Here is a 19,054-nt window from a genome sequence, read left to right on the forward strand (position 1 = left end):
GAAAGGAAGATTCTAGAAGCAAGTAGGTGCTCAACGCGTGTTTGTGGAATGAATGGATGAGCTCTAGAATACATGTATACGAAGCATTTCCAGACATACATGCTTGCATGGCACTGCCCTCCAGGTGCTTGTTTATGTGGGTGCCTGCTCCCCATCTAAACTACAAGCCTCCCAAAGACAGGGAGCCACAGCTATTCTAAAATCTAGCCTTGGGAGGGCAGTGTCTGGGTGTCTGGGACCCTATTCTCTGCAGAGCTACTTCCCAGAGCCTGGGCGCAGTGATTTCAGGCGGAGGTGGATGCCATTCTTGGAGCGCAGGATCAGCTGGGGCATCTTGATGGGGGGCCGCAAGGGGTCCAGGGCGAACTCAAAGCGGAGCAAGCAGAGGGCCGTGACCACCTTCATCTCATTCATGGCAAACTGCTGCCCAATGCAGTTCCTACCGTGAGTAGCACAAGGTGGTATCAGGCGATGGGGTGTCCAGAGTGAGCAAATCCAGGGTTCTTAGTGGCCAACAAAAACCAATAACTGTTTGTGGATGAATAATTAGCTGATCGGTTGATTGAGCTGTGGCTTAGGAAACAGATCTTGGGAGCACAGTGAGGGTCCCAGACTGAGTAGATTCACATTGGGAATTCCGGTTTGGGGGCCTCTCTTGGAATGACTCAGCCAGCCCACCACCCGCCAGGGACATGAATATGCTAATGGCAAGAAGAAGATCCCTGGAACTTCCCTCACTTTAGGATCATCAAAAACCCAGTGGCAGCCCCCTTACCACAGAGTTTCCCAAATGATGCTTTCCCCACAACATCCTCCATTCTCCCCTCCCCAGTCCTGGGGGCCTGGGGATGTTGGGCCTCTCCTTACCTGGGCCCAGCAGAGAAGGGCATGAAGGCGAAGGGGTGGCGTGTGGCCACATTCTCAGGGGAAAAGCGTAGAGGGTCAAAGACCTGAGAGGACAAGCCTTGCTTAAATATCTGCCAGGCCCTGGGAAGGGTGATCTCCATAGCCTCCCACCCCATCTGACCTCCAGGCCCAGGGACGTGGTACCTCAGGGTCAGGCCACACTGCGCTGTTCCTATGGAGGGCATAGATGTGCAGAGAGATCAGGCTGCCTGTGGGCAGAGCAAAGGCCTTGTACCTAGGTGGTCCTGAGATAGCCTCACCCACCTCATCACAGGGCCAGAATCCCTAGTGTCCTCCTAACTGGGCACCAGCCCCTGCCTGAGCATTGCCAGTGATTGAGGGTTCATGACCACCCTCATGACATCAAAGTGCTTTTGATGATCATCATATCTACTTCCTCTAGGCCCAGCACCGGACACAGCACCTAACACAGACATTTCTGGAATGGTGAGAGAAAAAAAGGAGGACTGAACCTACCTCACTGTGAGGTAGGACAGGCAAGGTCTATTACAACACTTTGTGCTTTCAAATAATTGAAGGAAGTTGCTGTTCATGACGTTACGCTATTAATAGTAACATATACATCTACCGTTCACTGGGTGCGTGTTGTGTGCCAGATACAGAGTTAAACACTCCTTACAAAGCTACTACATACAGTTGTATAGGTCGTGTACCACACATCATCATAGTCTATGTGAATGGTGCCTCCTGAAGTTGTTCAGGGCACAACCTACATGGTGGTACATGACAGCCCTGATAAATACTGTCTCTTTAATCCTGACAACAACCTTGTCAGGCAAATACTCTTCTTACCCCCATTTTACAAAAGAGGAAACAGAGGCTCGAGGTAGAAGGATTTACCCATCCATTGTAGAACCAGGATTTGGACCCAGGCCAAACACAAAGCCTGAGCTCTTCCCCACTGGTGCAAAGATTTGACCAAAGGCACAGAGACTATCAGAGAAACATCCACAAGGACTCCAGTTCCACCCCCAAATCCACTCCAACTCACCTGCTGGTAGGGAGCGGCCATCCACAAAGTTGACAGGCTTGCTGAGCTGGCGGTACACCTGGGGCACGGGTGGGTAGAGGCGGAAGCTCTCCTTGATGCACATGGTCAAGTAGGTCATCTTCCCCAGATCATCCCTGCCAGCAGTACAACCAGACCTTTCTGGGGATGGGGAGCAAGGGACGTCCACGGGAAGGCAGCCTCCAGCCCCACTTCCCCTCTTAACCACCATCACACATCCAATAGTGAGAAGGACACAAGTGCTCCAAGTGCCCAGACCAGATTGGACATGGGGTAGCCACTCCGACTCTCTGGCTCCAGTTTTCCTTTTTTTTTTTTTTCTTTTTCTCTGGCTCCATTTTTCTCCATCTCTCCCTCACCTTCGCTGCTAGGAAGGGAAGACACAGGACCCTAGAGCTGTATGTGCACCCAGCCATCAAGACAGAGTCACTCCTGTGTCTCGTAAGGCCCCACAGAATACCACAAGGAATAATTCTTTAGGTTCCACTTGGTTTCCCCTATGGAACTGAGGTAGAAAAAAACAGGGGCTGATATACATTGGTTGAATGAACTAATAAGTGCATAAACAATGACAAGCTCAGGTGAAAAACAAAAATTATGTTTCTTTTTTCCCCTTTGCCACCAGGAAACTCAGTCCCAAATGTGGTCCAGTCATAACTATTGAGCAGCACTTTGTTACAGAGCCCCAAACCCTACGGCTTTTCCACCTAGTCTTCAATTTTTTTTTTTTTTAGATATACTTGACTTTATGAAAACTGGGAACTTGTATTCATCAAAAGACACCTTAGAGGGATGCCTGGGTGGCTCAGTTGGTTAAGCATCTGCCTTCAGTTCACGTCGTGATCCCAGGATCAAGCCCCACATCAGGCTCCCTGCTCAGCAGGGAGTCTGCTTCTCCCTCTCCCTCTGCCTCTCTTGCTCCTTGTGCTCTCTCTTTCTCTCTCACTCACTCAGTTCTTTCCAAAATAAATAAATAAAATCTTAAAAAAGACACCGTAGAGGAGATGAAATGCCAGGTTACAAACTGGGAGAAGAGATTTTCAATTAGCATTAACAAAGTATTATACACCAGGACTCGTTCTTTCCTTTGTGTTTTACTATAGTATTGAGTAAGTGTCCTTGAAGTTGCTTCAAGTTCTAGATGAAATGAAGTGAAAATAACATAGATAAATATGTTAATACCCTGCCTGCCGGCGGTGTTCCTGTCCTTACCTAATCTGGAATGCCCATTTCTCTCTTCCTTGGCTTATCTGAGTTTCACCCCTCCTTGGAAAGCCAGCTCAAGCTCCATCCCTTCTGAGTCCTCTGCTCTCAACACAGGGCTTCTCAGTCTTACTTCATTCTGTGGTTTTCCCTAGATTTTTGGTTGTTGAGTTTGCCTTTCTAAAAACATCCCAAGGGCAGGCAGCACGTTAGCTCCTTCTCCTCCTCTCCCCACACGCAACCCCAGAAGCACTGGCAGTTGGCTGGACACACTGGGAGGTTTCCAACATCCGGCCAATAAAAACGGGTGGTGGAGACGTCAGATCTCAGATCCTGAAATTAAAGGTCAGTCTCCCTCAGGTGAATCCAAAATCTCTCGCATCGACTGAGCCTTTTCTGTGCTGTGTTGTGTACCTAACCCTATACTGGAGGGTAACACAGGAGCCAGAGAGAAAGGTCAGGTGTGTGACGGGAGGCCAAGGCCTGAGGGGAGGACGTAGGGAAAGAAGGGACTGCAGGGGAGTCCCAGAGATCAAGCACGCTCCCGAGAGGTCAGCATCAGTCGGTGTCATGTCAATGAGTTCAAATTTGAACCAAGAAACAGAGAACAATCGAAAGATTTTAAGGGATGGAGTTTGGAAAACAGCCTTTTCTTCTTCACCAGAGGAGTCTAGAGGCGGCACATGGCCATCCAAAAGCAGGTTGGCCAGGGGGTGGGGGGGGTGGTCGGCTCCCCAGGTACCCCAGCTATATTCTTTTTTTTTCTTAAAGATGTTATTTATTTATTTGACAGAGAGAGAGATAGCGAGAGCAGGAACACAAGCAGGGGGAGTGGGAGAGGGAGAAGCAGGCTTCCCACTGAGCGGGGAGCCCGACGCGGGGCTCGATCCCAGGACCCTGAGCCGAAGGCTGACGCCTAATGACTGAGCCACCCAGGCGCCCCTCCCGTCTATATTCTTGCCCAATTCCCTCCTCTCTCTCTCTCTCCCACCGCCCACTGTTCCATCTAGCAACCCAGAGGGGCAGTCAGGTTCTACCAGCAGAAGAAATCAACACACAAAAAGGTCACAGATCACTTGGGCAGAGGGATCAGGGAAGGTTTCCTGGAGTAGGAGGCATCCAAGCTGTGCCTGGGAAGACAGATAGGAATCTGGGGAAGTCACCCGGATTCCTATCTATGAGGTGTCAACAGGAGGCTGACACCTGAAAAGAGCTCCACTGTGGGAGAATGGGCTCAGGGGTGTATCCACAGAGGTCCCCCCAAAAGCCACAGCACTGGAGGGAACAAGACAACTGCCACCACCCTCACCTGGTTTCCAGGATGGCCCTGCATCACCTGAAGATGACACTGGGGAGCACAGGCACAGTGCATCCCTGGGACAGGGAAGAAGGACAGACTGGGCTCACTGGCAGCCTCACTCACCACTGGAAGGAATCCCGGTCCCCAAGGATCTCACAGACCTCCTCCCGACAACAATGCTGGTGCTCAGGGTGCAGGGCCATGCAGTAGAGAAACCAGCAGATGCCACTGGTGGTGGTGTCATGGCCTTCAAACATGAATGTGTCCACCTCAGCCCGGAGACCTGCGTCTGACAACTTGATCCCATTTTCATCCTGGGTTAGGGAAGGCATGATGGGACAGCCCAAGGCATGTGAGACAGGTATCAAGAAGACCTCATAACATGAAGGTCCGAGGGAGGGAAGGAAAGCTCCTTCTCAGGCTGGTGTTTGAGACCTTCCCTAGATTCCTATCAGTCCTCCCAGGCACAGCTTGGATGCCTCCTACTGCAGGAAACCTTCCCTGATCCCTCTGTCCAAGCAACCTGTGACCTTACCCAGCCCTAACTGTCAATTCTGCTCAGAATGCCACCTGGCAGAGGAGAGGTCATTGTCAAAGACCACCTCCTGTCTCCTCCACTAGACTGTAAATATCCGGAAGGCAAAGCCAGGTCTTTCTCATCTTCTGCATGGGAACTAACACAGGGTAGGGGTTAGTGAGTTTGGAGAGTGGATGAATAAAGGAATGAATGAATGACGGAATGAATGAATGACATCTAAGATTCTAAGAGTCTTCAGTCTTAGAAGTCTAGGATTGGTGGGCACCTGCATGGCTCAGTCGGTTGATTTTGGCTCAGGTCATGATCTCAGGGTGGTGAGATGGAACCCGCATCCCGCTCTGTGCTGGGCGTAGAGCCTGCTTAGGATTCTTTCTCTCCCTCTCCCTCTGCCCCTCCCCCCACCTCTACCCTCCTCTCCCTCTCTAAGAAAAACAAAAGAAGTCTAGAATTGGTCTTTAGGACTTCTAGCATGTGACCTGGCCTCCCTACATCTTGCCCCAGTGCCACAGCCAGCCAAAAGCGGCACCTTGCCATCTCTGAGCCTTTGTTGATGTGCTTTGTCAAAGACAAGGGGCAGGTCCTATTTGCTGGGGAAAAAGGAGGGAAATGCTTAACAGCCCCTGCTGCTGTCCAGTGAGCCCTGTCCCAGGGAAATGGTCTGAAGAGCCCTCTGGGACAAGTTCTCAGTTGGGGGTGGCCAAATGTGTCCTCACTCACCTGAGCCCCCAGAAGAATGTCCAGGAAGTTCAGGTGCCTCTGGCTCTGGATCTTCTGCTGCTCTTTCTCAAACTGCAGGACTGCCTTTCGTTCCCTGATGACTTGGTCTGGGCCATAAGCACAGACTGTCATTGCCTGGGGACCCATCCTCTACCCAAAGGGGGACAGAGATCCTGCAATGGCAGAGGTCCCAGAGGGGCCTGAAGGGGCTAGACTAGGCCCTGGACTTCCTATGGGTGGGCCCGGCGGTAAAGGCCCACCTGTGTGGTCGTGGGCTGCCTGGCAGGCCCGCAAGAAGTGGCGACCATGTGGGGTGAGCCAGTAGATGAAGTCGTTATGGTACTGGAAGGACTCAGTGCGCTGCTGCATCAGCAGAGTGAGTTCACTAATGGCCGAGTAGTAGCTACTGCCCCTGCACAGCAGAAGAGCAGGGAGGAGGGCTCAGACCCTGACCCACGGCAGAGCCTGGGGCTCTCCCCAACCACAGTGCTTCCTGCCCTCCCTCTCCCTGCCATTAAGCCTCCCCACCAAAGGCAGAATTTGTCTCCCCACCATGGGCAAGGCCCAGCTCCCCCTACCCCCCGCCCAAGCTGGAGCTCCCTAGGGCAGGACCCCATAACCTCTCAGACCAGGGCCCTGGAGTCCTGCCAACTGTCCTCTGAGCTGGCCTGGGTGGAGACGGTGGTCAGCCCCAAGTACCCCCCGACCTGTGGCCCAGACCGCCGTCTCCTTTGCCAAAGGTGCACTTCATGAGTGAGTCCAGTGCCATGTGGCCCACATCACAGAAGATGTCAAAGCTCTTATCCTCATGAGCCTTTTCCTCCCACTTGTCCTGGAGCGCAGAGATGGAGGGTAATGTCAGGGGGTCAGCTGGGCACTGAACCCCTGCCCTCAAGGACCAACAACCTGTCCTTTCCCCCATGCACCAAGTCCCTGGCCTGGCCTCCGCCCCGCTGGAATGTGGAGGCAAGGGCTTCAGGCTAGGGTGGGCCAGGAAGGCAGGCCCGCACAGCACACACAGACCCTGAGCCAGGCAGCCTACCTCAGGGAAGAGGAGAGCTGAGAGGTGGGGATCTTCCCAGCACAGCCTGTACACGATCAGGCCTGCAGGGATGCTGGGGAGGAGTTTTCTGCAAGGGGACTGACGAGCCCGGGTAACTTCTGGGGATGACCCAGACCTGAGACTCAGAGCCTGAGCCCTGACCTTTGGCATCCCTTTCAGAGCTGAGTTGCTAACGACATTATTTTAGGCAGTTGTGGTAGGCAGACAAAGAGGAGGAAGCGCTTCTCAGATGTGGACGACCTTTCTAATATTCTCAAATATAGGCCTCCCTCCAGGCTGCTACAGGAGGAGCCTTACTGGGGCCTCACAGAGGCCTTCAACCTAGAAGAGGGAGGCCTGGGTCTCCCAGTAGACATAAGGGCAGGGCTGCCCGGCCACTTGGAACCTCAGCACCTGGTGTCGGGTACAGCAAGGCTTGGCACTGCAACTGCAGGCAGAACGGGCCTCGAACTTAGCAAATCTCCTCATGGCCCTTCCCCATGGAAAACTGGAGGTGGGAGGGGCTGGTGCAGCAGCCTCAGCCTCCAGGAGCCTGGCACTGGGAGCTCACCAGCATAGCGTGCGTGGAGTTGGCGAACACAGCCACGTAGGGTTTCAGCACATCGTAGTGGAAGCCAGGTGTGAGCAGCTTGTGGTGCTGATACCACTTGGGCCCTTGGAGCACCAATAGGCCTTTCCCTGGGGAAGAGATGGCAGAGGGAAAGCTGGCCAGTGCACGCAGCCCTGCCCCGCCCCTGGCAGCCTGGGGCGCCCACCCCAGTCCTCCTTGCCCGGTTGCACGTCCAAACCCAGCTCTGCCTTCCAGCCACCCAGCCTTGCAGCCTCTGGCGACACCAGCCCTGGCCCTACCACCGCTCCCCTCCTCAGGCTTTTGCCTGGCCCACACCACCGATACAATCTCCTGGGATCCCACTCCAGCGCTGCCGATTCCAGAAAGCTCTTCCTCACACTCACGTAACTTCCAGAGCCCTGGCTCTGCCTTTCTAGGGAAGAAGGTATACCCAAGAGGAGAAGGTACCAGAACCCCACGTCCCGAGCCAGCTGGGAGCTCTCTTGCCTCTTCCCCTGTCTCCCCACAGGGCAGCTAAGCTTAGGAGGGACACTTGGGAGCCAGGTGGTCCCAGATGAGATAACAGACTGAGGGAGCACAAGGCAGAGAGCGATGGGACAGGGAAGGATCCTGGTAACCTGGCACCAAGGACAGGGAAGGCAGGTGTCCACTCACCAATCCACTGGAGGAAGAAGTCATACATATCCGCAGCCTTAGGATCTGTAGGCGAAAGATAAGATCGGGTCATACAGAAACAAGCAGAAGCCCAGAGGAGGCTTATTGATCAACAGGATCAATAGGACCTCAGGTGCCCAGACTTAAGGTGCAGGCCCCAGGATTCCTTCCCGCTTGGAACCCTGAGCCCTTTGCTCTCAGGGAGCCCCACCCTCTCCTGGGAGTCCTCACCCCCTCGGCTGTACACAGCTTTGGCATAGTCGGGCTCATAGATGTTCAGGAAGCCAAGGAACGGTCCAACCCAGAGTGGGTGGGCATAAGGGAACTGGTGGGCCCAGGACACCACCCTGTCCAGGCTCCCTGTCCGCTGGATCTGAAATGGTGACACAAGACCACGATACTCAGGAACACACTGTCACCAGCCAGGCCCTAAGTTCCTGAGCAAGGAAGGCAGGGGGCTGCCCAGACAGACCCTGGGAGCGTCCTTCCCTCCTCCTGCATCCCTCTCCCAGCCAGTCACAGTCCTATACGTATGTCCCTGGGGTGAGCCCCTCTCCAGCCCCAGAGACACCACTATAAGTCCAAGCCACCCTCTTGCTGTACCTGGGTGAGCTCAACAACCACAAGCTGGCCAGCCTGCTTCCATCTGGTTCCTGTCATCAGCCCTCTATCTATGCTGCTCCGAGAAAGAGATTTCTTTTGGCATTAAAGCTGTTTTCACGAGAGTGGTAACACCAGCTTGCTGTGCAATGCAGAAATCTGCTCAATTCTGCCCCTGTTACGTCACTGGACACATTTTTCTTGAGGACCTATTATGTGCAGGGTACTGTCTACACGTCTCAGGGCATGAGGCAGACCTGGTCCTACCCTTTCATTCCATGGGGGGCAGACCAATTATATTCAACTAAACCATCAAGGAGTGTGAATACACCCAGTAGTTAGTGCTAAGAAGGAAGCAGACAGTGCTATGAGAGAGACTAGCAGGGAGAATCTGCTTAGAGAGGGAGATCGGGGATGGCCCCTGGTTGGAGAGGACATTCAAGGTGAAACCCGGAGGATGACAAGCAGCTGGTAGTGCAAGGAGCAAGGGACAGCATTCCCGGTAGAGCAAACAACAAGCACCAAAGCTCCGGGGCAGGAAAAAGTAGTGGTGTCATCCAGAAGCTGCCACCTGGGGGGACGGTGGCCTGAGATGAGGCTGGAGATCATCCAGAGGGTAGTGTGTGCTCTTTGGTGGGTTTTCTCACCACATCTACTCACCCAGCGGTGTTTCCCGTAAATGGAGTATACACTAAATACTTTGATGAAACCGGTGTTGTTTTTCATTTAATGTATCTTGTCCTTCTTGTCAAACTAGTGCATTTAACTGCCCTTCGATATTTTTAATTACTTTAATTGCAGTGTTCCACTGTAGTTATGTACCATTATTTATTTACCCATTTTCCCCTATTCAGAGGGAGTCTTTCAGAGATACACTTAAAACCCGTCTGTGGCTTTCCCGTCGGTCTCAGAATAAGGTCTGAGCTCTAGAGTTTATGAGGAGGTAGAGTCATGACTGATAAGAGAGCTGGGATGTGAACCCAGGAAAGTTGACTTCACAGCCTGCAATCTTTGGAGCTTGGAAGATCTGCATTTGAATATTGATTTCCTCTATTTTTTAGATGTGTGAACTTGGACAAGATCTTTAGGCTCTCTGAATCTTACTCTTCTCATCGGTAAAATGGGGATGATAACTTACCTTATAAGATTATTTTGACATTAATTAAATCATGCAGGGCACGTGTTATTAGTTGAGGTCACGCGGCGTTTAAAGCCCTTCGCTGATACGTTGTATGGATGGGCTTGGCACTGGATCCTGCACAAGGTAAGCCCTTGACTCGACGTTCCCTCCCCTTCTAGTCTACCTTTCCCCAACATCTTCCTCCTCCCCGCATCTCCTGCCATATCCTACTTCCAAATGCCCCCACACTGCACTAAAGAATTCGCTCTGAACATTCCCTAAGCTACTTCCACCTCTGGGTAAAGGATTAACCTAACCTTGTCCCAAGTCACATGGGAAGCTGAGCTTGGGTTATACCCCCCATCTCCGTTCCCCTGGAAACCTGGTAAGTGCATGTGGCCTTGTCCGTTAGGGTCCACCCTGCTTTCTGGGGCCTCCTGGGCTCCCACTGACCAGGGACGTCCTGGGATTCCCCGGATCTGCTCCCCTCCGGGATGGACACCCGTAGGTGCCCGTGGGTGCTCTAGTCTCAGTCCTCCCTTATCCCACCTTGTGGGCACTGCCCCTCCCCACAAAATTGAGCAGCACTCAGCGTGTGCATAAGCCCCAGCCAGTGTCAAGGGCCGCAAAGCCGTGTATCCAAAGCTGAAGCGTGAGGAGCAACTACCGGGAGGAACCAACAACAGCTGAGATGAGGCGGCATCTCTGAAATAACCATAAAAAATCAGTTTTAAAAAATGGGCTCCCTTTACACAAACTCTATGGGGTAAAGCAGAGAGCCATTGGGAGCCTGGAGGGAGCCACTGGGAGCTCCAAGGGGCAGACAGATGATTTCCTCCCAATCCTAGTGACAAATAGGCAACTTCATTCTCCATCCTCCCTTTCAGAGACAAGTGTACTACCACAAGTGTACAAGTGAATACATGTGACTCAGAAGGGACCCCTGGCTCAAGAGAAGGAGCAGAGGGCCTTTGGGTGAGGCTAACACGGGTCCCGATGACTCTCCTAGCCGCCGCACATTGGCTAAGAAGCGATGGTGGGCCCTACGAAAGTCACACAACCCTCACAAGTCCATGTCTTTCAGTTCCAAAGCCTATACAATGTGCCCAACACCTCCCTATCTTCGGCACCAAGGATGAGCTCCAGCCCCAGGGATGACCAGGTTGTGGGGAGCTCAGGAAAGCATCCAGACACTTAAGAAGGCAGGAGGGCATGGGCCCAAGAAGTGCCCAAGTCCACAGGGATGCAGACATTGGTCCTCACCCCCATGAGTGGTTTTGCTGCCCTGAGTTGGATCTCCCAGGGGTTCATTCATGCATTCAGTAAGTGGGCATGGAGTACCCACTCTCAGTGCCAGACATGATGCTGGCTCCTGGGGGAACCGTAGTGAACCAGACAAAGTCTTGCCCTCCCCAAGCTCATGTTCCAAGCCGGAGAAAGGAAATAAACAGGAAGCAAATAATACATCAGCAATATAATTTCAGGTAGCAATAACACTAGGACAAAAATAAAGCAGGGTAAGGGGCAGGGCTGCTACCATAGACAGGGAGTTGGGAGGGTCAGGGAAGGCCTCTCTTTGGGGACATTTGAGCAGAGATCGGCAGAAACACCTTCTAGAAAGCCCCGTAGCATTGGCCACTCTGCTTCTCAAAAACTACTCTTTCCTCAGCCGTCCCCTCTACCCCTCTGCTCCTTGCTCCCAGCAAATTATTCTTGCTCTACTTCCCGGAGGAAACAAACCATCAGACGAGAGGCCCCTAAAAGTGAACCATCAGACCCGAAGGACCACCTGCCCTGCACCCAGCCTCCCCACCTTCCCTCCTGTTCCAGTAGAGGAGGTGCCCAGGGCCTGTCCAAGGCTAGTCCTTTTGGATTCCAACCTTCCCCTCTTGCACCTCACCCATCAGTCAGCCCCTCTCTCTCCCACATCACAGGTCCCATCCTCTCTACTGGCTCCTTCCCATCTGCATTTGAAACATGCTCAAGTCTCTCTCACTAAATAAACAAGACCTCCCTTGGTTCTGCCCCCTCCTCTAGCTAACACCCCAGTTTCCTCCACGTTTCATAACGTCTCAAAAGAACGGTCTCACTGTTTCACTTCCTCCCTCCTCGGTCCCCACCTCTCCAATACTGCTCTTGCTAATATGACCAACGCTCTCCTGGGGGGTGAGCCCAGAGGCTTTCCAGCTGCTGTGACACAGTCAAGTCCCCCTCTTTTTGAACTCTGTCCTCCATGTCCTCCCACCTCTCTTGATCCAGCTGCTCCTCATCCATTATTTCCAAATCAAAGACTGAGGCTCCCCCAGATCCAGCCGTGGGCCTCTTCTTATGCTGTGCCTTCTCCCTGGAGGCTCTCACTGACTCCCATGGTTTCCTTTGCCATCTACCTGAGACTCTTTCCAAAACTGACAGCGTGTCCCAGTTTATCTTTCTCCTGAGCTCGGGAAACACGACCAGCCATCCCCTGGACATCTGGGCATGACAGCTTCTTGGCCCCTCAGACCCAGGCTTTTCAAACATGAACACAGTGTGTCTTCCCCCCAAATCTGCCTTTCCTCACATATGTAGGAATGGAACCGCCATCCACCCCGATACCAGCCAGAAACATGGAATGGAGTTTTCCCCAGGATTTAGGGCAGAACCAAAGGGAATGCCCTGAGGAGGCTGCCTCTCTCCCCTGCAGGTCCACCAAGTGACTTGTACCCTGGAATCAACAAACCAGAACTAACAAATCCAGATAGAGCACTTCCTGGGAAACTCTCCAAATCCAGAACCCAAGGGTCCTATGCCCAGACACACAAGTGCTGTCAGCCCTGAGCCTTTTCTTCTTGGGTCTCAGATCCCCACATTTTTACACTTAGACATAGAAATTCATTCCTCCTGGTTACCATCCAGTCTTGTGGCTCGACGAGTCCTTTTCTCTCTTTTGGTGACTTTTCCAAATTCTTCTCTGATCCAGCTGTGTTGATACCACAGTTTAACAAAGCTCCCAGAGCTCTCCTGTGGCTCCCTTTCCTAGTGCATGCAGGGGGCCTCACTGACACCCTTACATCCGCCTGCCTCTCCCGGGCCAACAATGCCAGGACAGCCTGCCCTACCTCCTACTCCTCCCCATCTCACTGTTCACTCCACTAACATCTGCATGGATGGCTTCCTCAGGCCTGTCCTGCTCTGTCTACCTCCTATTTGGCCTCTGCCAACCTAGCCACCATCCCAAAGCCAGTGTGATCTTTCTACCTCACAAATCTGAGCTTGTCACTCCCTGGCTTGAATCCCTTCAATGTTTCCCTAAGGCACTCAGAATAAAGACTTTCGACATGGCCTACCAGGTCCTTTGTGATCTGCCACATCTTCTTCTAGCTTTGTCCTCTCCAGTCTGTTCTCCCTCTCACCACTCCAGAAGTATAGAGCTATGAGCACAGTCATGTATTAGACCTTGAGAAACAAATATTTGTTGAACAAATTAAATTCCTACACACTCAACGCTCTTTCTGTGCCTCTGTGCCCCTGTGCCTCTGCACAGGTAGCGTCCTCCACCCTTCCTTCTTTCCGTCCTTCCTTCCTTCCTTCCTTCCTTCCTTCCATGGACTGCTGCAGTCATCTTTCGGGCTCACTTCAGCATCCCTTGCCTGGGCCTATGGGTCTGGAACACCATGCTGTGTTATCCATCTCTCCTACAGACCGGCTCACTCTAGGGCTGGCTCTAGTCTTATTGCTCTATCCTCTGCCCCCAGAAGAGGGCCTGACCCAGGGTTGTTGATCAGCAAGTTGCTTGAGAAAAGACAAACCTAATCTGGCTCCCACAGACTGGGTTTAGTTTTGGTGGAAAGAAGAGGATGAAGGAAACAAATGCCTCAGAGTGTTTTGCAGGAAGAATCCCTCTACAGGGATTTAGCACCTGACATCTGCCTGGCAGTTTGCAAAGTACCTATCTATACTTTATCTTTTTCGATCCTCTTCTAACCCAACAAGGTAAAAATGCTTATCTCCATACTGTTGATGAGGAAAGGGAAGCACAGAGCAGAAGCATAGTTCCATCAAAGTCTACTGAATAGAAATGAGCCAGAGCCCCAGACCGCAAGCCAGGGCTCCTCACTCCACAGCACAAGGTCAAGGGAACTGTCCCAGCGATGAGCGGGGCCAGGCAAGAGGCCTATTCAGTCTCAGAGGATCACGTTTCCTGGGCTTGGAGCTGGCATTCTCCACTCCTCCCCTGACAACAGTCCTGATTCTCAGGCCCCTCCCAACCTCAGGCCAACAACATGACTGGGTGCCTACTATGTGCAAAGTCCTCTCTGGGCCCCAGAGTAGAAGACGGGAGACCCTGGAAGAATAAGACATGACCCCACCTCAAGGGGACCCATTTTGAGAATTGAGGAGGATGATAGGTAGACGCTTCCAGGGCCCCGAGACTGCTCCCAGAGACAAGAAGGGAGAAGTTAATCCTGATGGACAGCTCTGCCCTGCCCCCCCCCACCACCTTTCTTTTCCTGTTCCCACCATCACTAGGCTAGGAATCAAACTTGCAGTCACTTTGTACAGATGGATCATGTGCTGCATGAAAAGGCACGAATCTTGTGCCCAGCCTTGACTCAGTTCCTGAGCTACTATGTGAACATAAGCAAATACCTTGCCTTTTGGGAACCTCATCTTTGTTTGGAAAAACAAGTCCTAGCCCTACCCTCCTCATTTCTCAGGCTTAGGTGTGGATCTGACAGAGCAGAGGTGACAAAGCCTGGAGGAATGCAGAGGTGTCAGGCCCCTTGTGGTTCCCCAGGAAACTTTTCAGGCCCAAGAACAACCTCCCCTCCAGCCGTTGCCTGCGCTTCTCGGTGCCAAGGCTCTCCAGATTCTCGTGTTAGAACCAAGAAGCCAGGTGAGTACCTGGCTGTTCTTGCAACTCATCTCTCCAACCCCCGTTCGACACTGCAACATGCTTCTCATTCAGCTCCTCCACTTAGCTGTAAAAACGCATTAATCAGAACTGCCTGACATCTTCCTGAGCAAGACTTTCAGTAGGACCCGGTATGCTTCATTTCATCCAGAAATTTTCTCAAGCATCTTCAAAGATGCTGAAGTACCCTTTCCCAGTCCGAGTAGGAGCCAGCAAAATAGAAACACTTTCTCTCAAGACATGTCACCAGCAGAACTTTACCCCTTTGTTTCCAAGGCCTTGGTTTTTCTCTTCATTACCAGTGTATATGAGGAAGACACAATACTATCATACTTCCCCATGCAGCTTTAAGAAGCAAAAGCAAGAAATACCTCCAGCCAAGCCAGCAAGCACCATCACTTACCTGCTTGACAGCCCAAAGCCAGCATTATACATAACTCTGGCAGGACTAATCCCCTTTGTTGCTCCACCACTGGTCATGGTGATGACAAAGACTTACATCCCCTTATTAGCTTTTACTCAGATGGCTTATGGAGCCAGTTTCCTATCTTTCTTGGGAGGGATCAGATGGGGTTTTGCTCTGCCAGAAGGTAGTACAGCCAAACCAGACTTCCTCAATTTAGCTAATAGTACAGCTCCTGTTGTGTTTTCATGGTTTGCCTTCCTTATTTCTGAAAGACTCAGTGAAGCTATAGTCACAGTAATAATAGGTTTGGGGATAGCATTACACATTGAACTTTTTCTCTTGCCACATTATCCCAATTGGTTCAAAGCCCTTAAAATAGTAGTCACTTTAGTGGCCTTGTTTTCATTGATAATCACTTTATTAGTTAAAGATACTTATCCAGAGAAAGGACCCAAGAGACCTGTTCAAGTAGAATAAATACAAAACTACTCTGTAGATGACGTTAGCATGTTGGCTATAAGCCTTGGAAGGTTGTATTTTGCCATCACCTTTTTATACTTCTCCTGTTTAACAGCTCTTTTCCTCCATCAATGTTTATTTCTTCTTCACAGATTTTTTTTCATTTCTTTATTTCATAGGAATTACCTGACAACAGTTTGAAAATCCCTAACAAGTCATTTTCACTTTAGATTACAGTTTTTAGTCTATGAATTATACATTTTAATGTTTTACTTGTTTTGAAGAATGTAAAATAATAAAAATGGAAATCCTTAAAAAAAAAAAAAAAAAAAGAACCAAGAAGCCAGAGCTAAGCTGTGTTGCAAGCCCTCTATACACTCTCAAGGTAGGGGGGAAGGGTATCTGTGGAAAGGAGGGCAGCCAGCTCTGACATGGGGTAGGGGAGCAAGGTCCCTGTCCTAGAGAAGCCCATGGGCTGAGGACAAGCTTAGCTTTGGTGGAGGCAAGTAGTAGTGGAGGGATATGAGAGGCAAGGGACTGAAGTTCTCCCTAAATGCCTCTCACACTCTCATTAAGGTCAGATCTCAAGCTTCCCGTGACCCTCTTCTGTATTTAGCAAAGCCTCTCCTGAACCCTGCCTGGTCTCTCCACTTGTCTTCTCCTTCACTGCCTCCTTTATCAAGATCCCTCCCTACTCCCCAACTTTCACTGTTTGTTCATTCAGTGATGCCCACTCTGTGCCAGGCTTTATGTTGGACCCTGAGGGTACAGGGATGATTCAGAGTAGACCTCCATCCTCCAGAGGTCACGGTCTAGTGAGCAAGATGAACAAGTAAACAGAGGATGACAACCCAATGGGACAAATACTGAGATACAGAGCATGGGGCTGATGCAAGATCCTGGATGCAAGCATCCCACCCAACCTGAAGCAGGAAAGGCCCTGGTGTCTGTTTTCCCCGATAGACAGTAGGCTCCTTGAGAGCAGGGCCTGGGTCTGATTCAGCACCCTAACCCAACTTTTCCTTTCCTGGGTTTCTCCAGGATACGTGTAGGTTACTAAGCCGTCTTGAGAGGGTAGTTATTTGTAGGGGCAAGATTGAGCCTGGGCAGTTCTCTCCTGGAGGTCAAGCTCATTCCCAGCATCAATCATGGAGGAGAGGCAATTCCCTAGACAGTGAAAGGGAAAAGGGTATTCGGAGTAAGAGCTTCAGTCTCTGGCATCTATACCTGGGTTCCCAAACCTAGATGCACAGCAAAACACTTGGAGAGGTTTTTAAATTCAGATTCCTATCTGAAAAACAAATACCATATGATTTCACTATGACTTCACCATATGAAATCTAAAAAAAAAAGAGAGAGAGAGAGAAACTGACTCATAAACATAGAGAACAAACTAGTGGTTTCCAGAGGGCAAGGGGAGTAGAGGAATGGGCAAAATAGGTGAGGGGGATTAAGAGGTACAAACTTCCAGTTATAAAATAAATCAGTCATGGGGATGAAAAGTACAGCCTAGAGAATATACTCAATAATATCATAATAACTTTGTATGGTGACAGATGATAACTACACTTAGTTCTTAAAAATTTTTTTTTTAATTTAAGGAAGGAAATTCTGCCGTATGCAACAACATGGATAAACCTGGAAGGGAAAAAATGTTCATTAAAATAAATAAATAAATTCAGATCACTAGTTCCAATCTGTTAATTAGAATCCCCAGGAACTGGGGACCAAGGAATCTGCTTCTCCCAGTTGATTCCAGCACAGGTGTCCCTTGTCTTATGTTCAGAAAGCTCTTGGCTAGATCCCATGGAGGCAGGGAGCTGGAGGTGTTTCTGACAATGGGTGCTAAGGTGGTCCCCAGCACCCCAAGATAACGGGAGATCAAGCCAGGATCTGAACCCAGGAAGATGCCATGGCACTGAGCCAGCCTAGAGACATGGCAAAGAGAACCCCACCTTTGGGGGCACCAACCACTTAGATGCTCCAGGGAGGGCTCTAAGGTAATAGCACTCATCTCTGCTCTCACTTTTATTTTCTTAAACTGAAAATCTTTATATCTGACAGAACAAAGAGGGTGATGCTTAAGCTCTAAACAAGATAGCCTAGTTCTACTGGACTGTCTGGGAGGGAGGGGTTCCCCAACGCTATCACTGGGCCTTTAGCAGAACTTGGTCTGAATCTTGAGCCTAAGAAGGACGAGAAGGTATCAGTGGGCTACAAGTGCTCCCGCTCCCAGGGCCAGCTCAGAAGGCAGGAGTCAAGGGGGAGATCCGGTGGGAAAGCTGGATGGAATCTATAGGCCTCAGGACATCAGGCCCCTGTCCAAGCATAGGGACCCCCTCCCTGGCCCCGGGGGGATGAGGCTGGATTCTCTGAAGGAAAGGAAGCTGTTTTCTTTCTCCAACCCTTCCTCTCTACATACCTCATGAGCATGCCCGAGGAGCCAGTGGGTAGGGGGACCTGGGAAACTGTCCATAGCCCTGGCCAGCATCTGCCTCCTCAACAGCAGACGGATGAGCTTGAAGAAGCCTAAGATCCAGATCAATCCAGCAGCCCACAGGCCCAGACGGGAAAGGCTCAAGGAGAACAAGACAGAAACCATGGCTGGAGCTGGAGCTGCAGCCACCAAGGCTCTGGCGTACCTCCTGCCACCCTCCGGCTCCTTTATACTGTGGACCCTGGCACCCTGCCAGCCCCCACCCCCAGGCATACCCTGCAGCTAGCAAAAACCCGGGCTGGGCTGAGCTCCAAAGGACAGAGACAGCAGCCCCAAAAGTCACAAGCCACAGAGAGACAGCCTGGCTGACTCCTCCCAAAACTCAGCTGAAGCCACCAAGTGGTGGGCTTCAAAGAAACCAGGCAATGGGTCTGCCTCCTTGGTTCCTTGGAGGAGAAAACAAAAGGCAGTTCTGGATGTAATCATCAGCATAATGATGCCCGCTTTTTTAAAAATAATTTTTATTGTTATGTTAATCAACATACATTACATCATTAGTTTTTGATGTAGTGTTCCATGATTCATTGTTTTCATATAACACCCAGTGCTCCATGCAGTACGTGCCCTCCTTAATGCCCATTACAGGGCTAACCCATCCTCCCACCCCCCACCCTCTAAAACCGTCAGTTTGTTTCTCGGAGTCCATAGTCTCTCATGGTTCGTCTCCCCCTCCGATTTCCACCCCTCCATTTTTCCCTTCCTTCTCCTCATGCTCTCCATGCTATTCCTTATGTTTCACAAATAAATGAAACCATATAATAATTGACTTTCTCTGCTTGACTTATTTCACTTAGCATCATCTCTTCCACTCCCATCCATGTTGATGTAAAAGTTGGGTATTCTGATGGCTTTCTGATGGCTGAGTAATATTTCATTGTATATATGGACCACATCTTCTTTATCCATTCGTCTGTTGAAGGGCACCTCGGCTCTTTGCACAGTTTGGCTATTGCGGACATTGCTGCTATGAACATTGGGGTGCGTATGGCCCTTCTTTTCACTACATCTGTGTCTTTGGGGTAAATAGCCAGTAGTGCAGTTGCTGGGTCATAAGGTAGCTCTATTTTTAATTTTTTGAGGAACCTCCACACTGTTT

General features: G+C 50.9%; 3 protein-coding genes across 4 annotated transcripts in view; 2 read left to right on the top strand and 1 right to left on the bottom strand.

Moving 5' to 3' along the window:
• Positions 1-2,872, top strand: part of LOC141372018 (cytochrome P450 4A11-like) — an 11,162-nt gene extending 8,290 nt beyond the window's left edge. The window contains exons 10-11 of the mRNA XM_073890474.1: positions 1,310-1,394; positions 2,671-2,872. Of these exons, the coding sequence (XP_073746575.1) occupies positions 1,310-1,334 (25 nt within the window). The 3' untranslated portion in view covers positions 1,335-1,394; positions 2,671-2,872. The remainder of the gene's footprint in view (positions 1-1,309; positions 1,395-2,670) is intronic.
• On the bottom strand, positions 7-18,268 carry LOC112816443 (cytochrome P450 4B1). 2 transcript variants are annotated; one of them, XM_025862934.2, is made up of 12 exons: positions 17,884-18,268; positions 8,214-8,355; positions 7,983-8,027; positions 7,308-7,435; positions 6,402-6,526; positions 5,955-6,106; positions 5,695-5,801; positions 4,563-4,753; positions 1,919-2,052; positions 1,051-1,115; positions 868-950; positions 7-439 (listed from the first exon to the last, which is right to left on the bottom strand). In XM_025862934.2, exons 1-12 carry the CDS (start codon positions 18,169-18,171, stop codon positions 256-258), a joined length of 1,644 nt encoding a protein of 547 aa, XP_025718719.2. In that variant the 5' UTR covers positions 18,172-18,268; the 3' UTR covers positions 7-255. The 2 variants fall into 2 exon arrangements, with proteins under 2 accessions (XP_025718719.2, XP_025718720.2); XM_025862935.2 differs by lacking the exon at positions 7,983-8,027.
• On the top strand, positions 14,585-15,770 carry LOC112816444 (transmembrane protein 69-like). Its single transcript, XM_025862936.2, has one exon. It carries the CDS (start codon positions 14,730-14,732, stop codon positions 15,477-15,479), a length of 750 nt encoding a protein of 249 aa, XP_025718721.1. The 5' UTR covers positions 14,585-14,729; the 3' UTR covers positions 15,480-15,770.
• Positions 18,269-19,054: the final 786 nt, after the last annotated feature.

The sequence above is a fragment of the Callorhinus ursinus genome, unplaced genomic scaffold (assembly GCF_003265705.2).
Source record: "Callorhinus ursinus isolate GAN/ISIS: 27379988/994484 unplaced genomic scaffold, GSC_fseal_2.0 scaffold326, whole genome shotgun sequence".
Lineage (NCBI taxonomy): Eukaryota > Metazoa > Chordata > Mammalia > Carnivora > Otariidae > Callorhinus > Callorhinus ursinus.

Bases quoted from the DNA above. Each gene is read 5' to 3' on its own strand.
- LOC112816444 (XM_025862936.2), top strand. From the start codon at position 14,730: ATGCTTCATTTCATCCAGAAATTTTCTCAAGCATCTTCAAAGATGCTG.
- LOC112816443 (XM_025862934.2), bottom strand. From the start codon at position 18,171: ATGCCTGGGGGTGGGGGCTGGCAGGGTGCCAGGGTCCACAGTATAAAG. The intron at 7,436-7,982 runs GTGAGTGGACAC...TCTCTTCCCCAG, and splicing joins CTTCTTCCTCCAGTGGATTG to GGAAAGGCCTATTGGTGCTC. The intron at 2,053-4,562 runs GTGAGTGAGGCT...TACTGCTGGCAG, and splicing joins GACCGGGATTCCTTCCAGTG to GGATGATCTGGGGAAGATGA.